This window comes from Schistocerca piceifrons, chromosome 2 (genome assembly GCF_021461385.2).
Source record: "Schistocerca piceifrons isolate TAMUIC-IGC-003096 chromosome 2, iqSchPice1.1, whole genome shotgun sequence".
NCBI classification, from domain to species: domain Eukaryota; kingdom Metazoa; phylum Arthropoda; class Insecta; order Orthoptera; family Acrididae; genus Schistocerca; species Schistocerca piceifrons.
Window position 1 is genome coordinate 278,453,325 of NC_060139.1, and position 13,246 is coordinate 278,466,570.

A 13,246-nucleotide genomic window follows, 5' to 3' on the forward strand; every position below is an offset into this window, starting at 1 on the left:
CGGGATATTGCTTCACAAAGACATATGCTTTATTATTTTGGAGAATTTACATTAAACATTTTTAATGTGTGTGAAATAAACACACTAGTCAAAAAGTTAGGAGACATCACTCTAAATACCGTGTAACACTGCCTCTAGCCTTGATAACAGTCACAATTTGGCGGAAAAGAGAATCCGGAAGTTTCTTAAGGCACATCATACCTAACTGATGCCACTCATCGACAGAGCTCCCAAATAGTCCCAGACAATTTCTGTGTGAACCATATTGGGTGATTTAATGACCAAGTGGAGGAGCAGTCTGTGTTGGAGTGTTTATCAAGCCAGGAACTTGTGTGTACAACCCTGTGAATTTGGCTGTTGTCATCTTCGAAGATGAGATTATCCACAGTGTACTCACCATAAAACTGTAGAAAGAGGGTAGTACCTGACCACAGAAAATAATGGAATAAACATGTTGGTTCATGTTCACAAAAAAACTGTGCAAATGAGCCCCAGTCATGATATTGAAAACATCCCCAAAACATCATAGAAGCACCTCGGCCTGTACTACACCTTCCTAGCACTGTGAGTTAAGTCCCTCAGTGGGCCATCGGTGCACTCAGTGCTTTGCATCATTTGAAAAGAGGCGAGAGTGTGATTTGCTGTGCACGACAGTATGTGCCTCCAGAAAGCTTCTGTTCAGTTTCTGTGTTGATTGGCCTATGTGAGGCCTGTATCTTTATGTGCTGCTGTGAGTAATGGCCCTTTGTGAGATACCAGGCTCCAAATGTCAGTCACATGCAGTTTCCCTTCAAAGTATTTGCTTGGAAACTGCTTGAGATGACCTAAATTCACTGATGGCAGGAATTCCTGTCTGGTCTGAAAGTGATTTTCATTGGCAAGGTGTGACACCTATCTTGGATCACTGTAGGTTAGGATCTATTTATGGTCACTATTCTTATACTGCACTAGCAAAGCCCGCAATGCTTTGCAATTGCTGAATATGTATTGGAATTGTATATAAGTCCTAATCTCCTCCCCCACCCCCTTCTCTCTCTACCCATCTCCTTCCCCCTTTCTATGTCCATATCCTCCACCCCCCCTCCCCCCCCTTGCCAATGTGTCTGACCGTGAGCCGTGTTTATTATTACTGCAAATAAAATCTTGATTCGCAATTGAAGTCCCTAAGGTGAGATCAGACCCCCTATATTGACAATGCAAATTTCTGCCAACATTTAACCCATTATTGCTCAAACTATTGAAGATATCACTACCAAATTTTTATCAATTGAACATCTGAATGTATTTAGTTCACTGATACACAGGGCGCAGCGTGGGGACTTCCTTATTTGAAATGCGCAGCACATAGTGGCTGTTACTCGTTGTTGCGTGGGTTTCGGTGCAGTCAAAAGTGCGAGACTGTAACCTTTTCTTTCCCTTAAGTTTAGTTTAGTAGCGATCATGCAGTGAGCAAGAGAGGAGCGCACGTTCGCTGTTGCGGCTTACTTTTCGAATAGACGTTGGGTCATCAGAATTCAGCACATATTCGGGGAACAATTCAACATCATGCCTGCAGGCATGTTCCTGATGGGAAATCTATTGTTATATGGGTAGACACCTCTATGGATACTGGAAGTGTGCAGAAAAAGAAAGCAGGACCTTCAAGAACCACCATAATACGTGAAAACATCGAGAGGGTAAGGATGAGCTGTCTCATGACGCCTTAGTGTTCTTCAGCGATGAGGCACATTTTCATTTGTCTGGCTGTGTCAATAAGCAAAATATGTGGTACTGGAGTGGCACAAATCCCCAAGAATGAGGTAACTGCACCACATACACCTTATCTTAAATGTTTTATGCCTGCAAAGACGTTTTTTGGAATCTGGGTCCCCAAGGTATTGTTAAATGCCTCATTAACATTCTGTGTCTTACCATGGAGCCATTTCCTTAACAAGTCAGGATTTGCTAACATTCTGAATATAGGCTTAATGGTCTTCATTACTGCTTCAGGTACTGAATGTTTATTTTTGAATTCATCTAGTTTGCCTACTGCCTCTGGTTTTCTATATGTGCACCATTTGTCTGGTGCAGGTGGGCACAAGTTACGTACATGGTTAGTATCTGTGGACAGCCTGTGAAAATATGTTGCACACTCTGCTCTTTTCGTGCATTCCAAATCATGTTTTTTTTTTTTTTTTTCCTTTCTCTAATGGCTTTGCCACAGTATTGATAAAGAACTTCATCAGTAAGCCTTCCAGCGTATTTGATACTGTTTCCATCTGATAATTTGGTGTTGCCAAGTTTCTTTTTCACCTAATGAAGGTGGGCTCTCATCCTTTTCATTACATGGCTTGCACACTCAAGATTTGTAATAGGTTCAATATAGGGTTTGCTTTTTAAAACAGTGTTGAAGGATGTACAGTCTCCATCTCCCTGATATTTCATATATCAAACTCCTCGATCTGATTGTGAGTGATGAAAAGTAGCCATAGCTGCTGCTACCTCCATACTGCCTCTTGAGCCCTCATAGTTCTTTATACATGAGGACCTGTGAGCACTCTTTTTCTCTTCATTATCACCTACTAAGTTGCATCTTTGGCAATATTTAGTGAGAACTTCAAAGTCTCACACCTTACTAGTATCAATACTTGTTGCAGTAGCAAATCTATTTTTGGAAGTGTGAATCCTTTTTTGCCATGACCTGTCAAATGCTGCATTAATATCTGTTACTCCACCGTTCTCGTTGACTGCTTCTGCAGCTGCAGTTTCACTGGAGTCTATGCAGTTGCCAATAATTTCAGTATACTTCTCATATTCTGTGGGTGTGGTTGGTAGATCCAGGAGAGCACAAAGTAGTATACCATCACTGCTACATTTCCCAATGCACCTAAGTCCATAAATAACCTCACATTGGCTTCATATAGTTCATTAATTGAGCATTTGACAAAAGTTAGAAATGACCAATACCACAATGTGTGCATGTAGTTTTAAGTTTAGAGACTAATCCATTTCTGGCAGTTACAGCTTCAGAAAGCACTATATCTTCGACACATGACTTGCATGCTACAGTCTCTTCAACAATGATGTTGAAATATTCGAATCTGTAATTATATTTACTCCATTTCCTTCATGGGAGGGTAATATATCTCATACACAGTGAGCTTGCAGATTTTTTATTTATTTATTTATTTTTGGTTTTGTTTTTGTTGATGTGCTGGAAGGAATATCAACAGTCTTATCACCAATACAACTATTATTTTGCATTATTTCACTACTATCCACAACTGATGTAGTTATATAGTACCTGTTTCCTCTGTTCTGGCATCTCTTGAAGATACATTGTAGTTTAGTCATTTTAAATGATAACGGAGAGCAACAGCACACAACAGCAAGCTACCAAATATTAAAATAATTGTTTTGTTTTCTATGATTTACAAGCATATGAGCAAAGAATATTTAAGAATCAGTACAGCCAATTGGTGATAAACAAATCCAAGGAGAACATAGAAAACAGCCTTCTAGAGCATGTAGTTTCCAGGATTTGCATACTAATCTGAAAGGATGTTGAGATCAGTGTGGACATGATGATATGTCAAGTAAAAGTTTAAAAAAATATTAAAAATACACTTACATAGATTTTTTATAAAAATTATGCACCAATTTGTTCAGGAAGTTTGAATTTTTAAATAGTAGAAAAATAAGAACTTTTTAAATTGGGGTCTGATCTCACCTTAAAATGAGTAGTGATTTGGTTGGGATCATTGGTATACAAGGTATGACAGGGACCTCTCAGCTACTGGACCTGTGAGGATGGTAGCTCCAGTGACCGTGTCTCACATAGTTTCAATCTTTGAACAAGTGGGATTATAAAGTGACAAACGATTCAGATTCCTTAGTAGTCTTCTAATCATAAGTTGATAAGCTGTTGGTTTTAACAGGAAACCTGTGTAATGTTGTTTAAAAGTGTATATAGTCTGTGTCTATCTGAATGTCTGTAGAGTACTGTATAAAAATTTGATGTAAATAAGTCGAGAACTTTTTGAGATTTTTGCTAACAGTGTTTGCCAGTTACGTATTATTTATATTTAAAAGATGTGTAGCCTATGTCTGTCCATTATTTGAGTATTGTGTAAAAATTTGAAGGAAGTGGTCAAGAACTTCTCAAGATTTTTTCGTAACACTGACAAACAACTTCTTGGCTTCATACAGGGTGAGTCAAGAGGAAAGGTACATGCTGTGAGGGGAGGATGTGATAGTATTGGTGTTTCTGAACAAAAAACTTCATATAGACATCTGCCCTATTCCGAATGATTTCCAAGATGGAACACCTTGATGTCGGTTTTGTATATTTTTCTTGAATGACTCGAAAACCACGGCCTCTAGTGAAAACATTTCACAGTAAAAACTGAAACCATATTAAATTTCCTGCAACAATGCTCCCATTAATTTTTTTCTCTTGGACGAGTAGTTCGCATGAAGAGAGTGGTATACTATTGAAATTATCACTTGCTGTGCATGCACTGTAGTGTAGGTAATTTTTGTTGGCCAGTTTGAGGAAATTTCCCTACTCACTAGACATCATGTGTCCTATACCAAATTGTTCATCTTGAATTCCTTTTCATTAGTGTGGTATGTTGTAAACAATGGCAATGTATTGATTAATATTGAAAATAAATAACAATGTACATTAAATGTGTCCTCTGTAGGACACCATTCAGAATAGGGCATATGTCCATTTGAAGTTTTTTGTTCAGAATTACCAATACTATCTCCTCTCAAAGCACATACCTTCCTCCTACTCACCCTGTGTGGTAGTATACATTACTTGGCTGCAAGTGCTTCACAAATCCTTGTAGTCACTTTGAACAGTCCACATTGATACTACATCTTCATCTATACTCTGCAAACCACCATGAAGTGCACAGCAGGGACTGAGTCCCATTGTACCACTTATTGGGGTTTCTTCCTGTTCCACTCGCGGAAGGGACATGGGAAGAATGATTGTTTGAATGGCTCTGTGCATGCAGTAATTATCCCTATCTTATTCTCACGATCCCTATGTTAGTGGTATGTAGGTGGTTATAGTATACTCCTAGAGTCATCATTTAAAGCCGGTTCCTGAAACTTTGTTAGTACACTTTCTTGGGATAGTTTACATCTGTCTTCAAGAGTCTGCCAGTTCAATTTCTTCTTTCTCTCTGTGACACTCTCCCACGGGTCAAATAAACCTGTGAACATTCATGCTGCGCTTTTCTGTATACGTTCGATATCCCTTGATAGTCCTTTTTTTGGTAAGAGTCCTACATAGTTGAGCAATATTCTAGATTTGGTCACATGAGTGATTGAGTGATTTTTAAGCGATCTCCTTTGTTGACTGATTGCACTTCGCCGGCATTGTACCAAGAAACCAAAGTCTGCCATCTGCCGTACCCGTGACTGAGCCTATGTTATCATTCCATTTCATATCCCTACAAAGTGTTACACCCACGTATTTGTATGAGTTGGCTGATTCCAACAGTGACCCGTTGATATTTTTTTTGGTTTGTGGTGTGCACAGTTTTATATTTTTGAAGATTTAAAGTGTTGCCAGCCTTTGCACCAATTTGAAACCTTTTCAAGATCTGACTGAATATTTATGCAGCTTCTTTCAGACAGCACTTCATTATAAATAACTGCATCATCTCTAGAAACTCTAAGGTTACTATTAATATTGTCTGTAAGGTCATTAATATATGACATGAACAGCAAGGATCCCAACACACTTCCCCTGGGGCACATCCAAAGTTACTTCTACATTTGACAATGACTCTCCATCCAAGATAAAAACGTGCCGTGTCCTTACTACCAAAAAGTCCTCAATCTGTTCACAAATTTCACTTGATAGATCATATCCATATGGTTGTACTTTTGACAATGTGCATAGATGTGGTACTGAGTCAAATGCTTTGCGGAAATTAAGAAATACCACAGCTACCTGACTGCCTTCATCCAAAGCTTTCAGTATGTCATGTGAGATAAGTGTTAGTTGGGTTTCACATGATTGATGTTTTTGGCCATTCTGTTCAAGATACCTCATTATGTTTGAGCTCAAAATATGTTATAAAATTCTACAATGAATTGATGTCAAGGATATTGGATGGTAGTTTTGCGGATCACTTTTCCTACCCACGTTACAAGTGGGTGTGACCTGTGCTTTTTTCCAAGAACAGGGCATGGTTTTCTGTTCAAGAGATCTATGATAGATTATAGTTAGAAGAAGGGCTGCCTCAGCCACAAATTTAGTATAGACTGCGATAGGGACTCCATTGGGCCAAGGAGCTTTCTTCGGTTTTAATGAATTCACCTGTTTGTCAACACCACTGACACTAATGTTTATTTCACTCATCTTTTCAGTGGTAAAAGGATTAAATTGGGGCATTTGTTTGGGTTTTCCTTTGTAAAGGAACATTTGAACACTGCTTTTGCTTTACCACCCTCAATTTCGGTTCCTGCCTCATCCACTAGGGACTGGGCACTAACTTTGGTGCCTCTAACAGCCTTTACATATGACCAGAATTTCTTTGGGTTTTGTGAAATATCATTTGACAGTATTCTGCTACGGTAATCATGCATTCTCTTGACAGCCAAACATCTTTCATTTAGTGTATCTATCTATCTATCTATAGTCCTACACTTTCTTTTATGCCGTAATCTCTGCTTCTTTAGAATTGTCTTCAAGTGACTATACTATGATGTTTCCATCCACTATCAACTATTCTACTGGTACAAATCTATCCAGTGTATGGTCAACTATTCCTTTAAACTTCAGCCATATATACCATTTAACACCACCTCTGGCCTTGATAATAGTCACAATTTGATGAAGTAGTATGTTATATTGAGCTGAAGCCACTCATTGACCAAAAATGAGGATGTTGAGTTCTATGTTCCATCTGATGTTCCAAATAGTCCCAGACATTTTCTGTGTAATTAATATCAGGTGATTTAGTGGGCAAGTGGAGGAGCAGTCTGTGCGTAAGTGTTCATCGAGCTAGGAACATGTGTGTGTAACACTATGAATTGGCTGTTGTCATCTTAGAAGATGAGATTACTTAAGTGGTCATGATAAAAATGTAAAAGAGAGGAGAGTACATGGCCACCAAGAGTATTGGAATAAACATCTTGGTTTGAGTTCACAGAGAACCTGTACAAGTGCGCCGCAGTCATGATGTCACCACCAAAATGTCATAGATGCACCTCTGGCTGGAACTACACCTACATCACTCGGTGTGCATGCACTGTAGCACAGTTAATTTTTGCAGGCTAGTTCAAAGTAGTTTCCTGACTTGATAGACCACAAGTTCCCTGAACCAAATTGTTCCTCTCAAATTCCTTTCCACAACTGTGGTATATTGTAAACGATGACATTGGGCCATCGGTGCACTTAGTGCTTTCCATCATTTGAAAAGAGGCTAGAGTGTGATTTGTTGCACCACAGTGTGCGCCTCCGTACAGGTGCTGTGCAGTTTCCATATTGATTGGCCTATTGAAGACCTGCATCTTTATCTGGTGCTGTGAGTAATGGCTCCTTGTGAGATACCAGACTCCAAATGTCAGTCACACACAGTTCCTCTTTGCAGTATTTGCTCATAAACTGCCTGAGATGACCTCCATTCACTGATGGCAGGAATTCCTGTCTGGTGTGAAACTGATTGTCATTGGCAAGGTGTGACATTTATCTCGGATCGCTGTAGGTTAGGATCTTCTTATGGTCACTCATCTTATACTGCACTAGCAAAGTCCACAGTGATTTATAATTGCTGAATATGTATTGGAATTGTACAGGGGATAGGCAAAATAATGTGAACACCTGTACTTACTTGGGAATAGTTTATTAATAACGGGTTGGACCCCCATTTGCCCATAATACAGCTGCAATTCTTCGTGGAATACTGGCATGTAATGATTGTATAGTCCCCAGTGGAATGTTATGCCACTCTTTGATCAGAACTTCTAACTCCTGTAGTGACGAGGGAGGTGGAAATCTGCTCTGGAGTCTGTGCTCCAATACTGCCCATAAGGGCTCGATAATGTCCAAATCCAGGGGCTGCACTGGCTGCGGAAGACTACAGTTCAGTTGCATGCTCCTCATACCACAATTGTATTGTCCTGGCTGTGTGAATAGGTGCATTATTGTCCTGAAATATGACATCATTGTTGGGAACAACATTTGAATCGTGGGGTGCACCTGATCACCTAAAATGTTCACATAATTCTTCTCTGTAACATGGCCTTTGAGAATAATGATAGGACCAGCAGAATACCATGATATGGCTGCCCACACCATCACATCCACCTCCATGCTTAACCGTTGGAATCAAGCAATCAGGATTGTTGGCTTCTTTTGGCATTGTCCAGGTGTAAATGTGGCCTGATGTTGGAAATAATGAAAACGTTGACTCATCGGACCATGTGACATGTTCCCACTGATCAGCCATTCAGGAAGCATAACACCATGTGTTATGCTTCTTTCTGTTGTTTGTTGTCACTAATGGTTTTGGTATAGTAGCTTGTCCATGAATATTCACTTTATGGAGTTCTAGGCAGAGAGTGCTGATAGATTTGGGGTCTCAAAGATGGCCATGATTTTGTGTTGTTTTGACACAATTCGTGTTAGCGTACGACGATTCTGTCATTTACTTTTGCTGTGTGCTCACAATTATGTTTACATGATGATGTCTTTTAATGTTTTGTGTAGGCTTTCATAACTGTTGAAACAGTTGGCTGTCTTGGTTACTGATGCTCCAGCTAATCAGGCCCCCACAATCTGTCCTCTTTGGAACTCTGTTAGGTCTTTCATTACATGTCAATCTTAGTCTCTGAATGAAAATACAAAGTGTGCACTACTTGTAAACAACTGCACTGATGCTTAGTCCATACTGAACACACACAGTCCAGAGTGACACATGCCTTACCTGCATTGTTGACCGTCAAACAAAACCTTCCAATTACTACCACTGTTCACATTATTTTGCCTACCCCTGCATGTACACCCTAATCTCCTCCTCCTGCTCTCTCTCTGTCCACTTTGTTGTCCTCCTCCCTCTCTCTCTCTGTCTCTCTGCCCACCTCCTCCTCCCCCCTCTGTGTGTCCATATCCTCCTCCCTTCTCTGTCCATCTTCTCTTCCCCCTTCCCCCCAGTGACCTTGAGCCTTGTTTATTGTTATTGCAAACACAACCTTGATTGGCAGATGAAGTCACTTAAAATTAGTGGGTAAATGAGTTTGAATTGTTTGTATACAAGGTATGAAAGGAACCTGTGAGGGTGGTAGCTCCAATGACCGTGTCTCGTGTAGTTTTGATCTGTGAGTGGGTAGGATTACAAAGTTAAGGACAATTCAGATTCCTTAATAGTCTTCCAATCGTAAACCGATAAACAATGAATACAACTTTCATGTTTCTCTTAAAACCGACTACGAAGAAGAAAACGAAAGAGTGCATTGTTGTGTATACAATTTTTGTGTACAATTTTATACAAGTAGAAGGCATGTATATGGGAGAAACAATTTGTCTAGTGGTTTAAATGCCCTACTATTGTAGGTAAAACTCACTGCAAGAAAGAAAACTAAACCACCCATTTTACAGCACAGCACAACATTCTCTCTCTTGCAGTTGTTTTTAACAGGACACCTGTTCATTGTTGTTTAAAAGCGAATATAGCCTACATCCGTCTGATTGTTTATCAGCATATTGTGTAAAAATTTGACATAAATCAGTCAAGACCTTCTCAAGATTTTTTTGTAAAATGACAAACAACTTCTTGTCTTCATACAGGAAGAGTCAAGAGGAAAGGTACATGCTGTGAGGGGAAGGGTGATAGATATCGGTGTTTTTGAACAAAAAACTTCATATGGACGTATGCCTTATCTCAGTGGTTTCCGAGATAGAAAACGTTGAATGTTAGTTTTGTACATTTTTCTTGAATGACTCGAAAACTACGGCCTCCAGTGAAAACATCTCACAGTACAAAGTGAAACCATATTAGATTTCCTGCAAAAAAGGTCCTATTCATTTTCTTCTCCAGGATGAGTAGTTTGCACGAAGGGAGCGAGAGACTGTTGAAAATCTCACTCGGCATGCATGCACTGTAGCGCAGTTAATTTTTGTAGGCCAATTCAAAGTAGTTCCTGACTTTATAGACCACAAGTTCCCTGTACCACATTGTTCCTCTCAAATTCCTTTTCACAACTGTGGTATTTTGTGAACAATGACAATGTACTGATTAATACAGAAAATAAATAACAACGTACATTGAACGTGTCCTATCTAGGAAACCATTCGGAGTAGGTCATATGTACATTTGGAGAATCACAAATACTATTACTTCTCAAAGCATCTACCTTTTCTGCTTACTAATCCTGTATAGTAGTATAGATTATTTGCCGCAAGTGCTTCACCTTCCCATGTAGCCACTTAGACCAGTCCACATTGATACTCTTAACAATTCAAGCAGCTCTTCATTCACACTATGGTTGTGGACATGTCCAAATATGACAGTTCCTTTCTGCCATTGTGTCATTGTGACTAGCATTTGGCCTTGTGAGCTTCTCATGAAAATAAATGTCTATACATAACTTTTTTCTTATCTGTTACCATCACTTTTGTGTGGTGCTTGTCAACTGTTACCTGTATATTTACATTTCAGGATGGAACAGTGGAAGAGTGGAATGGTTTGCAAAGTATGAAAGATGAACGGCTGCAGTCAACACATTCACTGGGTCCCACATGTGCCACAGACAAGAATAGTGGCACTAATTTTCACAGTGTTGATGGCAACTTCATAGAAAACAATTGCGCCACAAGCCAGGAATACCCATGGATGTCAGAGCACGTACTCAGCCAGTATGCACCATCTCTCACCGCTACTGATAATCCGTACTATTATGAAAACAATAAACTATTGTTTGCTCTGTACATGGAACGGTTACAGAGAGGTGGAATCCCTCTTTATTAATGCTAGTGTTCACAAACTTGATGTTGCTGCAGCAGGAACAAATTTTGTAGTTCTTAAATAGTTTTCACGTGAATATGTAAGTAACAATTTTTTCAGCTTCTGTCTCTTACTGGACAATACATTTAAGCACCCACTGACAAATTTGACCTTATGCATTTTTATTAAATTATAACATAGAGCAAAGTTTTAACTATGAATCTCGCAAAAATACAGAAATATTTAGAAGACCCTTAGAAAATATTGGTGTATTCATTATCCCTGTAACTTGTTTAATACTGCCAAACGGTATGAAGAAATGAGATGTTGTGTCATTCACAATGTATAATATATGTATTAATGTGTGTTTGTGCACTAGTTTTTGAAAAGTCTATTGTTAATGTCGTGTCTTTGTCCAAACCAATGTTAGCCCATCATGTAAAATACGGAGAGCACAATGTCATTTTCAAATAAAGTCTAGTCATATTTTTTGTGTGAAACACATGCAGCACGCAGATGGCTCATTTTTTTTTATCAATGTCTATATATCCATGTGTTCTTAATTGTATTATCCCAATGCAAAGTACCACACTAAGTAAAATATGAAGAATTAGTTGGTAAAAATTGCTTCACTTGTCTCATTGGTGTCCAGGGCCTGATAGTAAATGAACTGAATTACACACAAGCACAGAGGAACACTAATGGGCACTGTATTGTATAAAATTGAAGAAGTGGGTGGTTAATTGGAAAAGGTAATGGAAATACTTCACTCCTGTCTTAGAAGCCAGAAAAATGTGGCTACATATATGTCTGGAGTGTGGTTAAACAGATAATGGATGATCACATAGCATGTAAACGTTAGGGAATATGCTTATATATGAGCATGTTTCCTGATTATCCATAAGTTGTAATCTGTTTGTGGAAAATTTCTTCATTTAATTCCACTTATTGCAGCTTAAATAATTTTAAAGATTATTTTTTTAACAAAGTTGAAAGTATTTTCAGTTACCCACCTTTGTTGAAACCACAGTGAATTTATTTTTTGGCATATGGAACTATAATTTGTTGACATTTCTCAAACAAAATATACATTTATCCACTGCATGATTACAGTTTTCTTGTATACAGTACATATTTCTTTCATGAATGCATTTGTTGCATGAATGTTGGAGTGTGCTTGTGCTGCAGTCTTGCTTCTATCCATGACAGTTTATGCAAGAGCAGTTCACATCGCTCTCAAGTGGGTGGTTTATCTTGATGGTCTGCAGAAAAAAGTAGCCATGTTCTCTGCATGTCTAACTGCAGTCATACAGATTTGTAGCCATAAAAATTTTGTTATTGATAGGGAGAGAGAAAAGGCATTATGGGCTGCAATCTTTGAATGCTGAACTTGTACATGCTCTATCAGTAGCTGTTTTTGAGGCAGTTATTAAAGTCTATCTAAAATCCTCTCTCAGTTCGCACTTTACACTTGTAATCTATTACTGAAGTACACAACAAACATTAATCTCTATGTAAGGTGCCTAATTTGAGAGACATCATAACAGTGAGGAGCCCAGTGAACAGTGACACACCTAGAGTGCCCTTGAAGTTACCTTTCACAGCCCAGTGGATATTTTCCGTCACTACCAGGCAATCATGGCAGTTTGTGAACAGTGAAGATGTAGCAAAAACATTAGAGGTATGACTTTCCAAATTTAAAATTCTATGATTGCACATAATGAACTTCTGCCTAAAACTCTCAAAAATGTCACCCATTTTGTTAAATTGTGAAAAAACCTCCCACACTAAACAAAACATAGCTTTACATGGGAGTATCTAAAACAAATTTAAACAACTTTCATTTGTAAGTGGAGTATGGTATACAATAAATTACCAGAAAGTTTGAAATTTATGAATTACTTTTTATGAACTTGTTGTTAAGATATTTGTCACTTCTGCTGTGCTGTGAAGCTTTTCCATTAGCTTTACAGCTCACTCAGTCACCACATTTGAGTGAAGCACATCAGGCACGGATCATTAATTTTTCCAGTGAATGGAAAAAGATTTTAGAGCCTTAGAGCACTTCAGTTTAGATCCAGCAGCATAAAGTTCACTGTATGTGTCCTCTAAACAGTGCTGATTTGAAAACCATACCATTTCCCATGCAGTTACAGTGAAGTCACAAGTAACTTTGAGCTGATCTCTCCTTTTCAGAAGGATAAAACTAAGCAGCTAGTGTAAATATTGCCCTTCAATTCCACCTGGCACAATGAAGGGGAGGTAGCTTCTGTCATTTGATCAGAGGCCTATTTTTC

At 38.7% G+C, this 13,246-nt stretch overlaps 1 protein-coding gene across 2 annotated transcripts in view; it reads left to right on the top strand.

Moving 5' to 3' along the window:
- LOC124776802 overlaps positions 1-11,451 on the top strand; it is a 28,174-nt gene extending 16,723 nt beyond the window's left edge. The window contains exon 4 of one of the 2 annotated variants that reach the window (XM_047251951.1): positions 10,665-10,852. In XM_047251951.1, the coding sequence (XP_047107907.1) occupies positions 10,665-10,704 (40 nt within the window). In that variant the 3' untranslated portion in view covers positions 10,705-10,852. Of the gene's footprint in view, positions 1-10,664 lie in introns of both variants that reach the window. The other variant, XM_047251950.1, reaches the window with a different exon arrangement.
- The last annotated feature ends 1,795 nt before the right edge of the window (positions 11,452-13,246 follow it).